At 27.5% G+C, this 24,021-nt stretch overlaps 1 protein-coding gene across 1 annotated transcript in view; it reads left to right on the top strand.

Annotated features, from left to right (window-relative positions):
- The first annotated feature begins 307 nt into the window (after positions 1–307).
- The window catches only part of LOC107456921 (CD9 antigen), a 72,493-nt gene continuing 48,779 nt past the window's right edge, over positions 308–24,021 (top strand). Inside the window, exon 1 of the mRNA XM_016074901.4 lies at positions 308–504. Within this exon, the coding sequence (XP_015930387.1) occupies positions 439–504 (66 nt within the window). The 5' untranslated portion in view covers positions 308–438. The remainder of the gene's footprint in view (positions 505–24,021) is intronic.

The following is a 24,021-nucleotide window of genomic DNA, read 5'->3' as shown; positions in this document are numbered from 1 at the left end:
GATTGTTATTTAACTATTATTATTATTATTATTATTTTCACCCAGGCAAAACATAAAAATAGGCCAATTCAATTTGTATTTTTTCTTTTCAGTGTTAAGTAGTAAATCAGATCTGTTCTAGATAATAAAAAATAAAAAAAATGATTTGGTGAAACCATTCAATATTTTTTTTTTTTTTTTAAATCAATGTTTTGTTGATGGTGCAGTAACCTACAGTGTGCGATAGATGGCAGCACCACAATTTACGTGGGAGGATGGGATGCATTTTCTTCATTTCGCATCCAATCATCGTTATCCGGATTCGATGCACATTTAGTCTTCATTGACTCTTGTGCTCTTCGAGAGAGAAGCTTGGGAATTCTGGTAACACACGTGCCATTGTTTTGATAACACTAGTTTTTTATTTTGAAGATTTCTGTGTAGCGTGTTTTTGTTGAGATGGCTGTCAAAGGATGTTTAGCGTGTATCAAATATATGGTTTTAATTATTAACTTTGTTTTTTGGGTAAGTTTATTTTGTTCTGTGTTATTTTTCACTGCAGTATAATTTGAAATTTTCTGTTTAAAATCAATAAATTCTTCAAATTTTAATAACTTGGGAATGAATAAAAATATCTTTGCTAGAGAACTCAACACCATTCCTATATTGACAGTTATAAATTTCTTATTTTTCACAGAAATAATGTGTGTGCGTCATTTCAGAAAGTTTAAAAAAAAAATATATAAAAAAAAAGGAGGGGATTGACTTAATTAATTATAAAAATAGCTATTATGAAAACATTTATGTGCCAAAATGAAAATAGAATGTTAATTTATTGACTAGTGCATAGTTATTTACTTTAAAAAAAATCCTTTTTAGAATGATTCGAATTAAGATGTAAATTTACAACTTATCGTAATCTTTTACGAATTTAATCTAAAGCAATTCACATTCTAAACAATTGCATTGACCCCTTACTTTTTAATAAGTTAACTTAATTTTCTGATATATTTTAATGAAATATAATTATAAATTTTTCTACTGCGTTCTAGTTTTAATTTATTCAGCCATTAATAATAATTGTTAAAAATAATACTTTAAAAATGAATACATAAAAAATAACTTAACTTAATTTTCTGATATATTTTAATGAAATATAATTATTAATTTTTCTACTGCGTTCTAGTTTTAATTTATTCAGCCATTAATAATAATTGTGAAAAATAATACCTTAAAAATTAATACATACAAAATAACTTAATTTCTTGATATATTTTAATGAAATATAATTATGAATTTTTCTACTGCGTTCTAGTTTTAATTTATTCAGCCATTAATAATAATTGTTAAAAATAATACTTTAAAAACTAATAGTACATAAAAAATAACTTAATTTTCTGATATATTTTAAGGAAATATAATTATAAATTTTTCTACTGCATGCTGGTTTTAATTTATTCAGCCATTTATAATAATTGTTAAAAATAATCTTTTAAAATTAATTCATGAAAAATAACGTAACTTAATTTTCTGATATATTTTAATGAAATATAATTATAAATTTTTCTACTGCATTCTAGTTTTAAATTATTCAGCCATTAATAATAATTTTTAAAAATAATGCTTTAAAAAATAATACATAATAAATAATATAATTTAAATTCTATAATTAAATTCTTTAAATTAAAATATAATTTAAATTGTAGATTTCCCCCCCCCCCAGGAATTTAGATAGTCATTATATGGAGCATGTTTTTTCTTGACCTAGAATTAAAAATAAATAAGTAGATAAACTACATTGCAAACGATCAAATGCGCAAATGAAATGCTTCGTTATGTACTAAATAATGATTGGAATACTCTTCTCTATTTTAAGAAATATTCTATTTACATATTTGCCGGAAAATATATAGAATATTTCTTTACTTACTGATGTATAGTTATTTGGTTTAAGAATAAGTTATTTATAGCTTTTATAGAAATAACGAGCTGAAAATTACACAAATTAAAAATAAAATTAAATTTACAATGTTTATCATAACTTTGAACGTTAATTAATGTGATTTGTTTAATGTTAATATGATATGTAATTTTTTGTTGAACTTCATGCAGAAATATTCTTATACTCGTAATGATAAAGTATCACTTTTAAGGCATATTTTTTAAACATTGTCAATAAACAATGAACCTTGAATTTTTTTTCTTCCTATTAGTAAGCATAGACTTTTTTCTAATTTCAGAAGTCTTTTTTAAAAAATTTTATTAAAAGTTTTTTAAAAGAAATACTTGTTTGGTAAATGGTGCTAGGATTACTGAAAAACCATTAAAAAGCGTTACAATTATACTGTTATATTTTTTTAAAAGTAAATATGTAAACTTTTTTATAAAATTAATCTTAATATAAGGAATGCTCTTACTTAAATTCAGGTTTATTGGAACAACAGTGTGAGTGAATGGGCTTTTGTAACCCAAATTATTTTTGTGGTTTTTTCCTAAATAAAATAAAAAAATTTGTATTTTATTTTTGGATGAAAAATGTCAAACGTCGAAAACTTCTTAGGCACTACAGCCCGTTACTGACCAAGGCCGTCTCAGTCAATTTACCCATCTAGATCTCTTCGATGCTATATTTCTCCATCTGTTAACCTCCAAGTCTCCAAGTCTTAACTACTACTCTACTCTATCTAACCATCTTGTTCTAGATCTTCCTCTTTATCTCTTTCCCTTTGGTGTATAGAAGGTTATTTTTTAAGAGGATTTTCAAATGTCAAAAACGCCTCTCCATATAACATGAATTTTTTCAATATAAGGAAATTTGTTCTTGAAACTACTAGTTTTGAATAGATATACATATTGAATTTTTTTAAACAAATTATTATTATTTGAGTTCTTGTTGTGTTAAGTTATGATGTAAAACACACCGTGAATTAAAATTTTGATCGGAGTGTCTTACTTAAACTTTTTTGAGTTCATATTTATTTTAACGTTTTTTAAGTTTTATTTATTCAGATTTATTCATCAAGTTTTTATTTAGGGTGATATAAAAAAGAGCCAAATTTTAAAATTTGTCATTTCGAATTGCGATTTTGGGAGAAATGGCGATCATTTTCATGAAGGTGTTATATATATGTAAATATTTTTTATTATATATATATTTTTTTTTTTCATTATATTCCCCCCTTTTCTTATATGTCTATAATTTTCCTTTGTTTTATCTTCATTTTGAACTTATCTAATGAGTTCTGTTTACTTGCAGCTTATGCGCAGTAAATGAAACTTATTGTTTTTCTTAACTTTCTTTGTGTTTTCTTGTATTTATTTATTTTGCTGTATGTACATACATACATGCATGCATGCATCCATCCATACATACATACATACATACATACATACATATATATACTGTTAATTTTATATATATATGAATATATATATTATCTAGTTATGTTCAGCAAAAACTAGTATATAAACTAGTCTTCACTGAGACAATTTTAACAAACTAAAACTTCGCAATTATCGTAACATCGAAATATTTTATTTTTAAATTAGTTGATATTGTCAGGATACCTTTTAATAACTCAATCATCAAAATAAATAAAATGCTTGAAAGATAAAATTTTATAAATGTTTTTGAGAAAAAACTACTCACTGAAGTTGAGGCACAATACCGGGATCAGCTGAAGAGGGTGTTATCGGGGTCATGGGTGTCATAGGACCACCAGGAGTATTTGGAAATAAGCCACTCCCTGCACCACTGGGTGTGAGGGAAATTGAACCACTAGGACCAGGCAGCAAAGAAGTTGCAACAGGCTGGAAAAAANTATATATATATATGAAAAAAAGGGGGGGGGGGAAAGCATGAGAGCAGTTAGATGTCAAAATGTCACATTTTGAAAAAGTGTATCTTGTTACTGGATTTTTTGCAATATTTAAACGAGTTTTTTTCCATATTAAAAATGTAGAAACAGGTTTAAAAGTTAAGCTATTTTTGAGTTCATAAAAGTTTTAATTTACTCTTAATTTATAGAAACTTGATAACGCAACCAAAAATTTAAAATTTCTTTATTATTTATAATTTAATTTATATCACCTTTCTAGTTCTTCTCAGGAAAAAAAAAACTAACTAACTGCAGACTCGTAAATGTTTAATTAATGCTTGTACAACTTCTTTTTATTGCGGCAACTGTGTTGACATATTAAAATAATGGAAGCCATTCATTTATTAACAAAATGAACGCGGGAACACGTTCTTAATTACATGCGGGACTCTATTATCATGAGACCTACATTCTTTTTCATTATTTACATTTTTTTTCTGTTCATTTTTCTTTTTCGTGGGCTGTATGGCATAATTGTTATGTCTGACTACGCACTGCTATTTTAGTTGTCTGGCAATCTTCCCATTTAAAAGGAAAGTATAGACACACTTTTTTTTTCTTTTGACATTTGTTGATATGTAACTAAACAACTTAAGTCTAAAGAAAATAAACTTCACCTGTGAGGATCAGTAAATGTAAATTTATAGCGGTGATACTCTATGTAATAAAAATTAATTGACGTGATTTTTAATTATCATAGGATAATTGAAAATCACGTAAATTAATTTTAAATTAATATAGAGCTCTTTGTAAACCGCTTATTTCTTTTTGTTTCGTTTCTAAGCAAGCTTTGAAATTTGATGGAATTAATCATTTAGTAGGGTTAATCCCAAGAATCACAAAGTGATTTATTGTCAAAGCTTAGCATTAAGTAGTTGATCTGTAAAAGTAGCTATACACCGGTAATACTTATAGCGCAGTAAAAACACATTTACATGGTTTTAGTTAACTCACTAACTTCCTTTTGATAATTTTTTAAGAAAATAGTGGAAATTCTTGTAATTGTTTAGTAAAGGTAATATTTTGAGGCAGATAGATCACATGTGTCTATTTTACATATATTTTTTTTCGAACGTTCTAATTACATGTGTATTATGTCATTTTTTATTTAAAAAAAAAACAGTTTAATAGTTACTGGGAAAAAAGTTTGTTTGATTATCTGAATAGTATTTGTACTAAAATATAAAATTCAAAAAATGTAGTTTGGGATTTTTTTTCCCATTCGTATTCAAAAATTTATGGACAATTGATTTTATAGATTAAAGAAATTGTATTGATGAACAACTGTCTTTATTAGATCTAGTAACTCCAAATTTTAAAAAAATCATCGTTTGGAATTGAGCCGGGTTTGGAAGATATTATCTTTAACGCAGAAAAATTCCTTTCGGTGTTTCATGCTGTATTTCCTAATCATAAATTATTAAAATGCTAAATATAACATTTTTCACGTATTTGGATATAAATTAATACAAAATAATCAAAGTATGAAAAATATGTATAAAGATTTTGTATCGAAGGGTTTGTGTTGGTTATCATCAAAAGTTAATTTCGTGTAATTGATTTGTAAACTTAACTTTATAGCTGTGGTACTTATAGTGCAGTAAAAATACATTAGTGTGTTTTTTTAGTCAACACACAAATAGAGCACAGTGTTTTTATAATTATTATTTTCAATATTGGTTAACATTAGAAAACAGTTTAAACACGCCCCGTAAAAACAAACTCATGCAATTACCAAATAACTTTTGTTAAACATCTTTTCACTTATAAAATAGTTTTAAACCGCCATCTTAAACAAACTTATGGTAATCATCTAGTACTACATTTTTTTTTATATCGTTGTCGTTTAACAGCTGACCCAATTTTGAGTTTACGACTACCAATGTTGAACTCCGTAGCTTTGTAATTTTGAACCCAATCCAGAAGACAAGGTAATAGGGATAAATTTTGCTTTCGTGCAGGATTTTTGACATTTGAGTTACATGGTGGGTAAAACCACGAAAACCTTTGTCTAAACTGACGGCAAGGGGTTTCTAACTCATAACCTGTCTACTATGGAGGATATATTAACGTCAGCATTGTGGGGGGTGCGAGACAGGTGCGAAATTCGAACTCTTGTCACCTCATTGGGAGGTGATCGTTCTATCCCTCTACTAATCTTTGCAAGTAATATTTAAAATGTTGAAATAGTTTACATGTTAGGACGTTCTAAGTAGTAGTTAAATTCGCCGTCCATTATCGTCTATACACGATACCAATAGATACTTCTTATTTATAAGGAATTCATTTTAGTGATTACAATTGTTTTTATAATATCAATTTGAATAACTGTTTAATCGTGGAAATGTTCATCGAAATAGAGAGACTATACATTCAAGTAGCCACATTAATGGTAATGTTTATTTGATTAGAAACTCTCAAGTCTTCCGCATTTGAAATTTTTACTCGGGAGAGATCAAGGTCACTTTATTTTCACGTGCAACTTGACGAGCACTTTTGACACCTAGACAAGTTCAGGTCTTACTCATCTCCCTTCTTGAGAAAGTGATCGCCTTGAGAAATAAATAGGCCCCAACTTTACGAAAAGAACTTCATGGAAAAGCCTCCAAAATAGAATGCCAAGAAATCCTTCACGTTATTGCAGTAAAGGAACCGAGTGTATTTCGGCACTAATGATCTTCTGCCCCTGATCTATGAAGCGAACAGAACATTACAAAAATAGAAAAAAGCATAACAATAAAAAGAAAAAAAAGTGGAAAAAAGTTCTAAACGCTATTTTTTTCCTTAGTTTTTTTTTTTTTCTTTCTTTTTCTTATTATCTTCTACTGGTTATTTGGCAGACGATTTTGTTTAAGTACTACATATCGCATCGTTGAACATCCGTGATGCCATTTTTGCTGTAGCAACTTTGACCTAATATTACCCCTTCTTCTGCAAGCTCTGATGTGAAGTAGGCGGACAAATGGACGATTTTTTTTGCTTTTCCTATTCATCTTTGACATTTTGCTCTTTGATCCAGCTCGCAAAGAATTAGTTCGTATTCATGTCTCAGTTTAGATGTTCATCTTGAAACTCTTCTGTATCTTATGCTAATTTTCGTAATAAAAGTCGTGGTTAGCTTAAGGTCATGCTCAAAATTTTTATGCATGTTAAAAATTTGTTACTTTTACACAGGCTCTCTCAATAAATTCATTTAAAAAATTATTTAAGTTGAACTATATTTTTAAAAAAAGATATCATTTGACATCATTTTAGAGGAATTTTTTTGACATAATTGTAATTGGACAACTTAAGCATTTCTTAGTTAAAAAAAATTTCCTTCGTTTTAAAGCATTTTTATGCAATTTAAATGTTAAAGAATGAAGGACTTAAAAATATTAGTTCGTTGAATTCAATTACTACATAAATAAAAGAAATATTGATCTTAAAAAAAGAAGAAGAAAAACACGGAAACAATTCGAATGTAGCGACCTGATTCATGAATACCAATGAGTTTTCACATTTAAGGGTTTAATGAAACAGTTTTAAATACATTAATTAACTAGAATTGACTAAAAGTTATAAAATCAGGTACACGCCTTCTTTAAAAGCAAATTTTTTCTTTTTGATAGACTGAGCATCTGTTAATATTGGGTTTTAGTCAAAAAAGAGTTTGTAAGGAGATGGAAGAATTGTATATTTTATAATAACAATATGTCACTAAATTTAATAATCTTTAATATTTAATAAGTTTATAAGTTTGTTCAAAGCAAAATTATATTTTTGCTTTGTATAAACGGGCTTTATAGATGTGTGCCAAACTCATATCCGATTAAAAGTAAAAATAGCATTGGGGGGAATCGTGCATGTGATCAATTTCCCAACTTTTGCTTAATTTTAAATTCATCAAACCCTTTATCATTTTTCAGAAATGCTAAATCAGAATCTGTCAAAAGTTCAGAGAAAGTACATTTTTGTGTATAATTTACCAACTTAATTAATAGTCAGAAATAATAATTTAGAATAAGGTGGGGTTTCTGTAATTGTAATGAAAGCAACCTAGCTTGCGTAAATCCAATCATTAATCATTCCCCTAATTAATTTTAAGTAAATAAAAAAATATAATTCAGTTTAAGCGAAATCATATATATAGATGGAATACAGATATAGTTATATATGGATATAAATACAATGAGAATCATGGATATATCCCCCATGTTAGATAAAACACTATTTTTTAAGATTTTGTCAGTCCATGTCACTACCTGTCCTCTTAAAAAAAATTTTTTTTTGCATTAATTGCAATAAAAATTAAATGTTTTTTCAAATGCATGCATTGTGTGTTCAAAGTATGCTTTATGATTATCAAGGCATTTTTTCTGAAGAATCATTCATTTAATCCCAAGAACTTTATTTAAAGTGACTTATTAATCGGAGCATATTAGTCTCAGTTACTGTACTAGATATCTACAGTATGAATATTTCACAGAAATTTTCTGCATTCATATAAATTTTGAAAATAATCGAATTTTGTTCCCAAAGCTTAGTTTATTTTATAACTTGCATTGAACATTCTGCCCCATTTTCGGATTTACGACTATCAATGTTCAAATCCTTATTAGCCTTCTAATTTTGAACCCAACCTAGAAGACAATGGATTAAGCATTAAAGCGAACTAGCCTTCGTGGAAGAATTTTTGATAGAATTAACCCGTGTAGATGGGAGAGGTAGGAAAACCTCAAAAATCTCTCACCGTTAGTCCAACTGCCAGTCTACTATTGACCATATTTTACGTCGAAACTGTATTTGTTGCGAGCCGGAAGCAGCATTCAATTTCACCAGCCGTCATTGGGATTCGAACCTGGGTCACCATATTGGATTTGTGAGACGGGAGTTCTATTCCTTGAGTCATCCTGACTCACACACATCTATGTCCAAATAAGTCGGATCTATCTTTTAATAGCCAAGTTTCTACCATTTTCTAAGTTTTACTATTTTAGGATCATGTTTGATTGTAAGCCGATTTTCAGTACTCCGTGAATAATTGGTTCGGTCTCAAGTTTTTATTAATAAATGTTACTTGCATAAATTTCAATTGTCTGGCAGAAGAACAATAGTCCAATTAACCATTGATACACAATGAGTTTTGATTATTAACCATAGAAAACTAGGCGTCGCTTTTACGGAGCGTTAATTTTTTCTTCTTCTTTACGTAGCTACTTCATTTTTTATTGAATGAAGACCTAGATGGCGGCGTGAAGTAGTCATCCCCGCTTTTCAAAGGACTCTTTTGCAACTCTCACCTTGAACTTAATTCTTTTTGAATTTTTGCTTCAGGAACCAGTTTTTAACTCAAGGTGGAACTTGAGTTTCATCTACACCCACTTCACCGATACAGCGAGGACAAATGAGTAGCTTTTATAAAATTCATTCGAATACTATGTTCGTAATGATCATGAATTTCTGTTTTGAAGAAAAAGGCTTATTCAAGCAAGAAGTCTTGACACTAATTGAATGAATTAATATTGAAACATTGAAATTTTGTTTTTGCAAAGAGGTATTTTTAATAGGTTATCAGCATAAATAGGTTGTGAATCAGCCTAGTTATTTTTATATGAAGCAATGCATAATTGTTGCCAGGAATGTTTTGCTCAATTACGAACAGTGTTGATTGACATACGATAATTTATTGGTATTTAAATATAATTTTAAGTTATTCATTGATAAAGGAATTTAATTTAAAACTGAGGTAGAGTGGATCAATATTTTATTTTTTTAATTTGGGTTTCTGCTCTTATTACAATTTCTATTTTGCGTTGTTGAGTAAATACAACTTATAAAAAATATTGAAATCATTGGGAATTTTTTTCAAAAAAAGTTATATCGTTAACTGTATTAAAATGAACTAAATTGAAACAGTTCTTTTTATTATTCTGATTAGTATAAAGTAAAATACAGTACACTTATTAAATATCAATTATTGTTTTACCAATAAATTTTAATTAATATAGAGTTGCTTAAAATAAATAATTACTTTTTTCGGATAATAGTATGAATAGTTATGAAACTAGGTTAGATATGTGTCAGAGATTGTCATTAATTGTTTTTGAAATAAAACAAAAAATTATATATGGTCCGACTCTACTCTTTTTATTTTAGAAAGGCAGCAGCTACCAGTTTTTTAAAGTGATGTCTGGATATGGTAAAGTGGCTATGCGCCGCCTGAATAAATTATCTTTATTTTCGATATACAAAGCTTAAAAACATTGAAAATAAGGGTTACGATTATTATTTTTTCTTTTTAAGATTGTTCTCCAAATTGTGTAAAAAATGTGAACAAACGTACTCAAGTTCATGAAGCTATAAAGCTTAGCATTAATGAACACGAAACGTTTACTTGTACAAAATGCCTTTTTACAATTTTGTAATTCAATTCATTCCTTACCTCGTGCCATTTTCGAGATAAGAACGCTAACTGCTCAGTTTTCCACCAGATGGTGCTGACAGAGGCCTCATATTGTACTTCATAGCAACTTCACCAACACATTATTTATATTGCTATAACTGCAACTGTTAGAAGGTTAAAAATGTGGATATAAACTTTATGTTGCTCCTTGTATATTTGTATTTAATGTTTGCCCTATTTTAAAAATTTTAAAGTAAATTTTTGTTATTTTCTGTGACACCCAATATGATAGATGCTTTGAAACCCTTCTCTTGAATACTCTATGTCTTGTTGTTTTCTCATTAGTAGCGTGCATTCAGTGGCGTGTCCGATTACTGCTGCTAAGCAGCCACGCATCACAGCTGAATTAAGATCTAGATTTAGATGATTACATCAAAATAATAACTGATTTTATCTTCTAGACATCAATAAGCTATGTTGATTTTCTTTGAAAACAACTTATCACCAATTAATTAGAATATTTCTTAAGTCATTGTAATGAAATCGAGATTTGTAAATACGTTACTTAACGGATAATTAATATTCCCTTTTCTTGAATTTCTCAATGCTGGTACTTAGAATCGAACCCAGTAAAACGATGTGAATATATTTAAAATGCTTCAGTAAGCCTGCGGGGCCTGCTTATTTCTAAGAACTTGTTTATGTCTTTCTTTAAAGTAACACGATTTCATCATCAGTTCCCTGATCAAATATTCGTGAAATACATCATGTGATTGAATATTTGCTCTCTGACAGCTGCGAATTTATCAGCTCCTGTTTTCATAAATATATTACGACGTGCTTCTTTTGAAAACCTATGCCGATGCGTTTTAGTATGGTACACGTTAAGAAGGTTTTCAGTTCGGTCTTCGGATTTCATCAATGTAGAGAGAGACGGCATTTTAGATATTTTGTTGCAGAATAGACTAGAAAATGTTACTGATGAGCGAATCAGCAAGTTAAGGTTACGTTTTTGTTTGGCACATTTTTGCGCACAAGGAAAAATGTGTCGAAGTGTAAAATTAATAGCAATTCATAAATGAGTGTTCAAAATAATTCTTTAAAAACATCAATAAATTTCAACTTAAGGACAATTGAAATTAGAAGCGTATTTTTTGTATTACAGTTCCTAATAGAAAATACAGATTTACGTGTTTTATCTAGTTTTATTTACATTTTATTTTATATTTATTTTTTAAATATTTTATTTCTGTCATAATTTTTCAATAATACTTTATGTATTATTATTGAAAGTCTTTAAATCGAGTGGAAAATTACTAAAAGCCTCTTTTGAAAAATCTTTTTAATTTTAAAATACAATAGAGAGGAAAAAATTAATAAGCCCTCTAGATTGCTTAAATCATTGTTAGCAACGAAACTAGTCAGTGCAATCAGCGGAACATAAAAAAATCCATTTACTTTTTTATTAAATTATAGATAAGCGACAAAATTTAACGTTTCATTATTATTATTTGACGTTGCATTGAAGAAAAGCTATTTTGTGAAGCAGACGTTTGATAAGTGATGCTAAAAACAAAATTTAAATGAAATTGAAATAAAAAAATATTTTTAGAACCGTCTCAAAAAAGAGACGTTAGGTTATATACGTTCCAAATTATACTTTATCAAAATTATAATGAAAAATTATAAAACTTAGTGGATTAAAGTTTTAATAGAATGTTTAAAAATACTTTTTTTGTGAATCATATCGCTAAAATATAATTTTGATTTTATTTTGTATAATTTGGGTGATAAAATGCATTTTCGTGCCGAGTGTAACCCACTTATTAGGCATACGTTGGACGTCAATGCTTTAAATTTATTATAATGTTTACGAGAGTTCTTTAAATATATATTTTTCGAATTCAACGCACAATAGATTCCCAAATTATTAGCAAATCTCTTTATTTACGTTCAATTTTCCCCTTTAAGTAAGCAAATGCTTGAAATTATCATTTCTAAAATTCTGACAAAAAATTAATAATGTTTAAATATTTATGTCCAGTTTATTAAATAAGAGTTTTATCCGTGAAATCGTTTTATCTTAAGCATATTCGTTTCCTTCAAAATATAAAAGGAATTATAGAACATTAGCGTGAGGAACCAAACATCCTAAATAGCTGGAATCTTTTTTTTTCTATCAGTGAAAAAAAAAATCTGGCGCCATTACTATCTGATGCATGAAGGAATCAGCAAATCTTATAGTTTCTGGAGTTAACGAGTGCTGAATAATGTTTAGGTTCGATAAAGAACGTTTTTGTTTTTGCTGTAGACTTTTTACTGCAGAAATTAGTCTTGAATCACTAATGGAAAAAATATTTATGTTACTTTATTCGCCTGTAAATACAATGTAACTTTTTCTTAAGCATACAATTGAATAAAGTGTTTTGATTTTAACGACTTATATTGAGGGAAGCATTTAATCGCTTAAATAATTGAAAATCGTCTAACAATAAATTTAATTGATAATCACATCTCCTTTCGATTGGTATATGCTGATGCATATTATGAAAAATAAAGTATTAAAATAAGTTAAGCTTCAGATTTCTTACGAGATTTTACAAGGGCACGCATTCTTTATTGTCTCATTTGCCGTACCAAGCATTCTTAAATTATAAATATTTCGTGTCTACGTCTTTAATTATTTATTATATGTGTATGTATTTTAGTTTAACCGTGATTATTTTGCTTCGTATTTTTGGCAACTTCGATGCATAAATAGTTTGTTTGTGATCTTCACGACCTTAATTGATACTTGACGGGCTTGGATTACTTGAAATAGAGTGGAAAGAACAGTTGCTAACATAAGCAAATGACACGTTTCAACAACCAGTGAATAAAAGAAGGGTTAAATTTTCAGGATATAATTCAACTAATCTACAGAATGCGTTTAAAATCTAAAATTATGTATATTAAAAAGTTCTACATTGTTTGAAATTATGTAAAAAAAGTTTTAAATAATGGGTTTTGATAATCACTTACAGCCTCGATAATAATAACAATTAAGATGTTTCTATTTAATTAAAGTGATCGGGTAATGTGTATGCAATTTTTGCCTTACTTCTTTTAATAACTTTGATTTCCGTAATAATGGTAGTGTGAGAGCATTCTAAATAATACAATTCATTAAATTATTAATGTTAATTACTCTTCCTAAATTTTCCATTTGAACTGTACAAATTGTGCTGTAATCCCTTTTCAATACAAATTACTGTGAAACGAAATTTGTCCAAATTCCTGACTTAACTGCAAATAATGAATATGAATAAAATGAATGAGAATGAAAATAATGAGTGAAATATGTTTGGAAATAAATGAGGTGAACTTATTCTTTAGAAAGTCAAAGAATGGTTAAAAAAAATTAAATTTCAAGTTAATAAACTCTTAATACTATTTATTATACTTTTTCAGAAATTCAAATATTTTTAATAGGAAGCGAAAAAATAAATAAAATAAGACGAAATCCTACTGTTAATTATGCGGTGATACATAAATTGACATATAGAATGCTTATTTTTTTTGTATAAATAATGATTTATTATTGAAGTTACATTAACGTCAATTTATATATGGCATATAAATTGATAAATGTAATTTTCCAAATTAATTATAGGAATAAAAAAAAAACATGAGCATCAAGAGTTGTGTAACCAAAAATGCAATTGATGAAAAAATTATTTTTCATATTTTTTAATTAAGCGCTTGGGGATTCGAAAGAGTCAATGGCATAAAAATACCCATAGAAAATTTATAACTAATGGCATTTTCTCCCAAAGCTGATAATAATGCAATTCATTATGTGCGATGAGTGTATATTTATAATTAATTTTAAAAGGGAATTAGGTAATTTGGAACAAATATATTGTATGAAATGTTAAGGCACTGAAAATGACGTTTTAAGTGTAATTTGAAGTTACGGAAAATTTCGACAGAGATCAAGTTTTGTACAAAAAATTTTTTTTGAAAAAAAACAGCGACTTTTATCTGATAGGTAGCATACAAATTTAAGCTAAAATTATATATTCTAGATTTATTTCTTAAAAGATTTTACTTAAAAAACTATTTCTCTATTCACATTTCTCTGAATTTAAGACTTGCTTCATTCAACTATTTTAATTTTCATTCATTCGACTTCCCGAACCAAAAATTTTAAGATAAAAAATTCAAATTCCCCAGAAATCATTTGCATTCCACTGTCACATATACGGTGACAACAAAAGTACTAATATTTCATTACTACATTATTTTATGATTATTAGTTGTTATGTAATAATATTGCATTATATATTTTTAAAAAAAATCAGTATTTACTTAAATTTAAATATAATTGTATAGCACTTAAGACTGAAAAAGATTAAATTTTGGTTAAATGCTCTCTTTCGATCTAGCAATATATTTATTTATTTTAATTGTATTTTATTTATTTTAATTATATTTTATTTATTTCGTTTACTATAAAATATAATTTATATTTTATTATATAATTTTAAATATAATTTATATTTTATCATATTTTATTCATAAATGCATTGTTCTCAGATATAAAAAAAATATAATATTAATTCCGAGTTTGCTTATTTTTATTTATTTATTTATTTTTGTTGGTGTTATTGGTCTCTAAACATGTCTACGAGTGTCGAGTACATCAGAAAGTCAAAAAGAGATCTTCTCAAAAATTATATTTTCTTGCGAAAAGACCACCATTGTTCAGAAGAAATTTTCGTCCTGATTTTTTCCCCTTCCCGCAGATAGGAACACATATGATACGAAAACGCTCATCCAGAAACAAATATAACATCTGAAACATATTTATATATTGTTAAAATAATTTTCAAATCTAATGCTTTTAATTGTTATTATTAAGTTAATCAATCGCATTATTATATAAAGATTATTATTTATGTTTAAAAAAAAAGCATTTGCATTTACGCTACAGTATACGGGGGTGTTTCGTAATCGTCCTCCTTAATATATATTTTTTAGAATCCTTCTCAAATGAAGACTAAAGAATTTTCTCAATGATAAAAAATTAATATCTCATATAAAAAAAACCAAAAATACTATTAAAGCTTGGTGAATTACTATTGAGGAATGTGCCATTGAAATCATTCAAACTTATTTTATTGCTAGAAAAACACAGAGGAACTGAGAGAATATGAAGAAGAAAGATATATTAGAAATGCATCCGAGTTTCATCCGACAGTTAAAAAGGCGTTGATGTCCTTAATCCAGTCTTCCTTAATGAGATTTGTCAGACTTCGTGCCCATTAATGCTATTTTTGTTTAAATAAAATTAAGATAAATACTTTTTTAAATAAAAATTAGGATATTTTATACTTTTAATTGCCGTTATTTAGTTCCATAAACCCATTATTACATTATTTAGCTATATCAAATCTATTATTTAAAAAGCATACTATTAGAAATGTCCAATTTTATATAAAATAAAACTTAATGTTTCAGTAAATTTAAGTTTAATAATTTGTTAAAATAAACAGGATATTTAACAATTTTAATTGTCATTATTTAGTTTTCCAAATCCATTATTATATTTTAGTATATTAATTCCATTATTTAAAAGGTATACTGTTTGGAATGTTCAGTTTATTTAATTGAATTTATTTAAAGTAAAATTTGTTTAATTGAAATTAAGGTTAATATATTGTTAAAAGAAATAGGATACTTAATTCTTTTAATTGCAATTATTTAGTTTTTGAAACCCAGTATTATATTTTAGTATATCAATTCTATTTTTGAAAAAGTATATATTCAATTTTATATTTATTTAACACAAATATAACCTAACCATTACTTACCTAATCATTTTTTCAGCCATTGCTTTTTAAAAAACCGAACTGATGTTGCGTTTTGTATTATAATAAACAATTTTAAAATTATAGGTCAATTTTAAAATAGATCAAGTAATTACAAAGTCAACACAAAGAGTTTAGATTCGAAATTATCTCTAAAAAAATTTACTTATCACTAAATTGCGCAGAGTTTTCCAATTACTCTAAAATTTATTCTTCATTATTTTTAATGTTTCATTAGAAAACAGGTTTAGTTTTAAAATGTTTGCATGTACTTGGAATATTATAATTACAAGTATTTCCATTCAAAATTCTTTTTGCTTAGAATAAATTTCCGAAGAGAACAATTTATCTCATTCTTTTAACCCAGTTCTAGATTTTCGCCTTCTCTTGGTAATAATTAGTTGAAAATATGGGTTAGAAACAAAATTAGATTCTGAAGTTGCTAAGTTGGTTTTATGAATATTTAAGGCTTAAAACATTTTAAGCTCAATTAGTATTGTTTTCTTAACGTATATTAATGCTTTTTATGGAAAAAGGAAAGATTTTGATCTTTGCATTTGAATGTAATATGCATTATCAACGAAATTAAGTCAATGAAAATTATCATTATCGACGAATTAATGAAATGTAAATTATTTAAATTAAAAAATTAATTATTATTAATTAATCGTTAATGTGAATTAATTAATTAATTTATAATTAAATTTATGAATGTATTAACTCATGCAAAAGCTAATTTGTTTCGATAAAAGTTTGTTGGGACATGCTAGAGCTTTGATTTAAGATATTCTTTATTACAATTTTTTTCAAAAACTATTGCTTGACTAATTAAAAGTTTTTTTAGTATAATGAGTGCATAATTCGTTGAAGATAAGTAAAACTTTTTCATTTTTATTGTGTAAAGTTGATATTACATAATATGAAGTCGTTAGCTCTCTTTAATTACTGACACCGTTTTTTAAGAAATGATTTAATTAATGAAATGTATAGTTAGTTTATCAATGTTATCTTTCTTATATAAGTTGCAAAAGCATTAAATTCATTCATAAAAATGCAATCCAAACAAAATCCAAATTTTTTGAATTGCCTTGCAAAATTTTTTTTTTGTCTATGCTCCGCACATAAGAAAATGTTACAAAGGAGAGAAAGATAAAAACGTACAAAAGCAAAAAACTTTAAAAATTAATTCAAATTTCATTGTCGCTGTAAAATGTAGATAATTTTTTTTTTTTTTGAAAATAGTAGAAAATATCTCAATGTGTCCGTAAAATGTCGTATACTGTCACAGCGGAATGACGAATTTTTGAAGGTTATATCCTCAATTTTTATCCCTAGTCTGTTCTTTATGCAACCTATTGGATATTCCAAAAAGGACAAACAATTCAAAAAATCAAAAGAAAAAAATAGAAGAAAAAGAAACGTTGGATAAAGAAACATACAGTTTGCTTAGGAAACCAGTTTTTTTTCCCTCAAAAATTAAAAACGATTACAAAGTTTGTCAAAAGGTGTCTCTGACTACAGGAAAAATATGAAACAATATTTTCTGCTGCAGGTCAGACTATACCAACTGAAATATTTGAATGGGCGTTAATCAGGTCCTCAGACTCAGTTTTTGGTATTGGTATTTTGATACTATTATTATAAAACTTTTTTCAGTTACTTCGTACCTATTTTTAAAAGTTATTCAAAATAAACAATTTTGTTTCCTAAACAGAATACAGTAAACAGTACTTTTCTATCTCCCATTTTTATTTAACTGATTTTTCAAATTGTATATGAGACATCCGGTGATAGCTATTAACATTAATACTTAAGAGCGTACGAACAAAAGGTACGAATCACTGGCATTGTGCGCAAAATAAATCTTATAGTTGCGTTAATGTGCTACTATAAATAATGACACTAACTCTTAGTATGCGTAATCATAAAAATAGTGATCTATCTCAATTTTCCCTTCACTTAAAAAAACCTTATTTAGTCTCAGTTATTTTTTTGAATGGAGGTGTGATTTTCCAAAAAGTTATTTACGTTTCCTGTGAACAATGCACTACAAATACGCCGCAGATATGTGAAAGTTCTTTATTTCATTGAGATGTCAGTAATGGATTTTTTTTTTCTTTTGTGGGAAATTGACTAAATTTGTCCTTGTAAAGGAAAAATTATTGGAAAAGTAATATGCCGTTTTCTACATCCGCAATTGTGCGTGTTTATACATATTTTCATCTTCCTCTATTTTTAAAACTTGTCTTAATAAAAGCATCACTCAGTTGGCATTTAAATGTTTTATGTTTCGATTTGAAAAGATGTTGAGTGATTGAAAAGAATGCACCGCGCATTTGTGAGTATGGGATTTACATATACGATAGGTATCTAGAAAGAAACTCTCACTATAAGATAAAAATATTTGTTTTCCCGTGATGCTCCATAAACACAGTTCTTAATATCGATATTTAAATCGATAATTGGAATTATATCGATAATTGGAATCTTTGTGAAAGTGAAGTAGAAAAATGAGTTGATTAGGGGAACAAATTATTTTTAGGTGAGGGAAAAGGCATAAATTGTATCAAAATCTGATAAATTCCTATCGAAGAAGGTGGTACTAAAGATACCAAAACATGTTTGTTTGCCGAATGAAACTCAAAATTTTTTCTAGCAATTATGTTTCAAGTCTTCCTTCTTTTTAGGCAGTCAAACATATTTTGATGAATTGAATACCGTTTTTCTCATCAGTGCTTTTCACTTAAATAAATGAAANATCCTTACTGGATAATGTGTAGTATATGTGTGTAGGGTTATATATATATATGTATATATAACAGGTGTATCATTGACATTGTACAAGATTTTACCATTCATCGTTCTTGGAAAAGTAGAAAAATTGTGATGAAAAGTCTTTACAACTTTTTAATAAAGCAAATAATTTGAATATTTTATAGTTCTCCAATTAAATGACAAACCTGCATGTTCAATTTACCTGAACTTAACAACGCAATTACGAAGAGTGTGGTTTGTCATCAAACCTACATGACATGAGATTTTCTGACCCAACACATATTGCCTTCAAATCTGTCCAAAATTTATAATTATTTTAAAACCAATTATTATAAGTATCCTAGTGCTTGAGGCGGCACAGATAAAAAGGCGGCACGTTTTTATTTTATTTTTTATTATTAATGCACTCTCTACATTTGTTTATTAATTATGTTTTCAGCGCTGTTCTGCAGCAAAAAACTATACTACTAGTTAAATAGAAGAATTAAACGTTCTCGATTGTAATTTTTAATTGCATTTGTGAACTTCTTTGTTATCGTTTGGTTATTTATTTTATTTTAGTTCTATGAAATTCTTAGTTGTTAATTCTGAAAGGTTGCGATGTGTTTTTGATGGTAAAAGTATGTTTTGTAAAGTAAATTGCGATTTATTTTAAAATTTTAATTTCTCTTAATTTTTTGTGTTTTTATAGTTATTTGATTAATTATAATATGTATTAACATGGATGACATGTACCATTAATTCTTTTTAAATTAATGGATAGAATAAATTCGGAAAAGCTCTATTAATGTAGATTTTTTTCCCTCTGTTTATAGTAGAATTTATTATATGACAGAAAAGAAATGGACAATATGAAGAGAAAAAAAACACTTCACATATGATAGAACTAAAATCTAAAATAAAAGAATTGTAGTTGACTAGAAAATTTGGTTTCTACATAAGGGGGCACGATTTGGAAAAAATTTCAAAACACTTATGCAAATCCACGTAATCTAATCTTACTTCAATAATGTTTATTGAAATAAAGCAAAAAAACTGAACTTTAAGACCATAGATTACATACTATTATTCATGCTACAAATATAACCTTACAAAAGTAAATAAGAATATGACAGATACACTACATAATATACTGTAGAGTGTCAACTATTCGAATCTACATTATCAATTTATAGTTTTCTTTAACCCTTTACGGAGCCGAAAAGATAAGCCCCAAAAAATTCAGTCAAGGAAACCCAATAATTTTGTTTTCATAGTTTGCATATCCACAATGATGCAATTAGTTTTGTCTTAACATTTTCCATAATAAAACATGGTGGATTAGAAACAGCGATGTTTAAGAGTTAACATTATTACAAACTCAATTATATATTATTGTCCAAAATAAGTAGGAAAGGGTCTGAGAAACGTATGGCAAGGTGAAATTTCAAGAAAAGCTTCGTGATAACGTCAAAGTAGATCGCCCTTAAGTATTATTGTTCATGGCTATTATACAATCACGTGAGACTTTAACCAAATGTTTGACTTACAAAACATAATAAAATGGTTTTTAAAATTTTTTTAGAAGCTTAGCCACCCATTTTAATGTCAGGGATGACACTGACTGCATCCTATGCAACCCTATTCAATGCCTCCAAAAAGAGAGAAGGCCTCAGCACCGACCAATTTAGTAGTCCCACATAACGAAAATAAACTGCGCAGTGGAGGAAAAATAAGAAATATGTCATTACATTTGGACTACTGAAGGATCAAATTTCTTGTATTTTGTAACCCGTGCTGTGGCCTCTTCTCTTCTACGAGGTAGCAAAATCGAAAACTCAAGTGACTAATTTTTTTGTTTCGACTACTTTCCTATGTTTCCCCATATAGTCAGATTTTTATGTATAGTAAAAATCTAAAGTTTCATCCATTGAAATTATAAAATGTTACTCAATAAATCTAACGTCATAATTTAATGCTAACGTACCAGATTATAAAATTCTAAACAGAAATGTAAAGCATTTTTCGTTTCGGTAAATTGCATTTCTGGAAAGTTATTATGCTATTTTGTGGCATTGATAGAAAGTTAGATTAAAATCAGCAATTTCTTTTCTTATTGGCCTTACGGTTGGTTCTGCAACAATTCCTTATTATCTTTTGTAGATTTGTACAATATTCTTTTCACGTTCCTCTGGAAGAATAACTATCTTATCGATATTTGCTTCTCTGAATTATTCCATGCCATCTTTTAGTTGCAGTATCTCTATTATTCTCCTGTCTATTTGCTGGCAGAAAATCATGTAACTTGTCTATTGAATCTATTGTACTTTAATCGATGATCTACGATATTTTCTGATCACATGTCTGAATTTTCTAAAAGTTACTTCTCAAGTCAAACTAGTTTTTGAAGGAAGATAAATTTTTAATATTTAATTTATGAAATTGTGGGTATATTTTAAGGAATTGTTTTGTGATGTTCGAGTGAAAGAAAAATTGTTGGTTTATTGTTTTGCGTTTTCAGGGAAATGAACTGTTGAGTAGAGAATACCTTAATTGCAGTTTTTTAAAGACTGCGAGGCAATTTGAGGGATAAGGCAACTTTATGATTTTCAAAAAAATCCTTTTATTTCATATTTAAAGGCGGCTTAAAATCTTAAAAAACAATGATGATACTGAAAGGTTTATGAACAGGAAAAATAAATAATAGCTCGAATTTTGAATTTTTCCGTAAGTTCTCTTTCTTTGCAAACTTTATCTTCAAAAACTGTATCTTGGGTATCTTTAAAAAATAACTGTCATAAACTGTATATTTAAAATTACATTGTTTTTATTTTTTTTGCGCATTTTTTTTCATAAATTTTCTGGCGATTTGTTTAAAACTTAGTTTAAAAATCGGTTTATTTTTAAATTTATAAATATAAATGAACAGAAAATGGTTAATAATACTTAGATAGATTTATAAATAATGCTCAAATTTTCCCTTTTTTTATAGATTCTATTTTCTAGATTTTTAGGAATTAGGAAACTTATTTTTTATCTGTCAAATTAACTGACAAAATGCTCAGATGCCTTTTTTTTACTTTCATATGTATCACAAATAAATTAACCCAGGTAAGTATTAAATTTGGGTAATTAACTAAAGCAAGATTTGAACTATAAAAACAAAACAATCTCACATTTCTTAGAAGATCAAAAATGTTCTATGATTACGTAAGTACTGTCCTTCAAGGTAGCTGAAATGTTTTTCAATACTAAAGTAGATCTTGAGGCGAATTTTAAATATATATTGTCCTTGAAGGCTTCCAATAGATATGAAATTTACAATTTGAAATTTTGAGGTTCGTCGCAGTGAAAATTGTAACAAAAAATAAAATGAAAACTTCTAATATTTTTGGGTATGCAGACAAAAAAATTGTGTATAAATGTTTTGTATCGAACTAGGGTGTATATCGATGTCATTAAAAAAAAAGAAAAAAAGAGGGGATTTAGTACTTGATATTGATAGGAGGGGCAAGCATTCAGTACTGATATCAATATACGGTCATTTTTACTGTTAATTCTTAAAATATATTACTGTTTGAATTATAAAAGCAATCGCTTAATAAAGCAAATAATCAAAACGTTTGATTTTAAAAACAAATTTTTCCAGAGTTAACAGATTATTATCTATCTCATTAGTTATCTTATTTATAGCCTCTCTTAATATAGTATCTCACAGTATATCTTTTTAGAATTCTTTTTAAACTAGGGAAGTATGTATTCATTCATTTGATATACATCTATATATTTGGTACACATTTACTCATTATGTATTTGGTATAAAAGTATATATATTTAGTTCCACAAACTGATGTTTAAGCGACGAAAAAAACAGACAAGACAGAACAATTTAGTGATTCCCTACTAAGGAATACGAAACTGAAACATCAAAACTTGTTTGATTGCCGGAAGAAAAAGATAGGAATTTACAGGCGATTATTTGAAACACTTCCAAGTTTCGACAGGCATTCAAACATGTTTTGATACTTTTATGCTTTCCTCACTAATGATTTAACAGATTTCTGAAGCGTTTTTGTTACTTTCGTGTTTAAATTCCCATTCACGACCTCTATCGTGTAAAATCTTTTTACTTCACTTATGATAAGCATTCAAAACATGTATTATTAGTCATTAATTGATATATTTTTGTAAAAACAATTCAAAATATATCCAATTAAATAAATTATTTAAATTTTTAATTAAGCGGAGGAATTTTCTTTATCCTTATTATTTAATTCATGATGTGAGTTTTTCTTTATCTAATACCAGGGGTCTGTTTAGGAGAAATGTGGGTCCGTTAACTTACTCTTCACAAAATATCTTTTCATAAAAATGGACCCTTCACAAAATATTTTAACTTAAAAACGGACCCTTCACAAAATAATTTATCTTTTAATCGGACCCCTGACAAATATGCTTATCTTCATTATTGTTTTGTTAATCGAATAAACCCTTCCCCTTATCGGGGGGGGGCAGGAAGACAGATGTGAATGAACTAAATTTTGTCTTCGGCAGACGTCCGAAATGGATATTCTGCGTTCAGCAGTATAGGCTAAATACCAAATATTTGTATGTTGCATCTCTAATTTAGTAGCAGAAATTGCTGTTTATTTTTGAAAATTTAAATTTCTTTATTAAAATCTTACAGTGTTGAGCATAATCTTGTATCTATTTACAATTTAAAAACTCCCTGAAAAAGTTTTGCCATAACAGGACCCTATTAGCACAAATTCACAAAAGCAGGACCCTGGTTGAAGGAATGTGACTTAACGTTGATTTTATATTCACAAATTACGAGTAATTTTTTCACAATTTTACAAAAACAGAACCTTTCACAAAATTTCTGGACAGACCCCTGAATACGAAATCTAATCTATGAAAATATTAAAGAAAATTTTCCTTTTACTTAATTCACAATTTGTTCTCATTTCATTCAGCGACCTTGGGTTGGCACCGATTTGGCAGCCATCCCCGGCTTTGGGGACGATATAAAATAAACTGATTTTAGGTTACTAAATTTATATTCTTTTGTATCTAAATAGCATAATTATTTTATGTTGCTTTGGATCGATACACGATGGGTGGTCCTATTTGCTTCCGTGTGTCCCCAATTCTTATTCATATCTACGCATGC

Source organism: Parasteatoda tepidariorum, chromosome 6, assembly GCF_043381705.1.
Source record: "Parasteatoda tepidariorum isolate YZ-2023 chromosome 6, CAS_Ptep_4.0, whole genome shotgun sequence".
In the NCBI taxonomy this organism is placed as follows: Eukaryota; Metazoa; Arthropoda; class Arachnida; order Araneae; family Theridiidae; genus Parasteatoda; species Parasteatoda tepidariorum.
The sequence above is the reverse complement of the archived record's forward strand: the minus strand, read 5'-3'. Positions and strand labels throughout refer to the sequence as shown.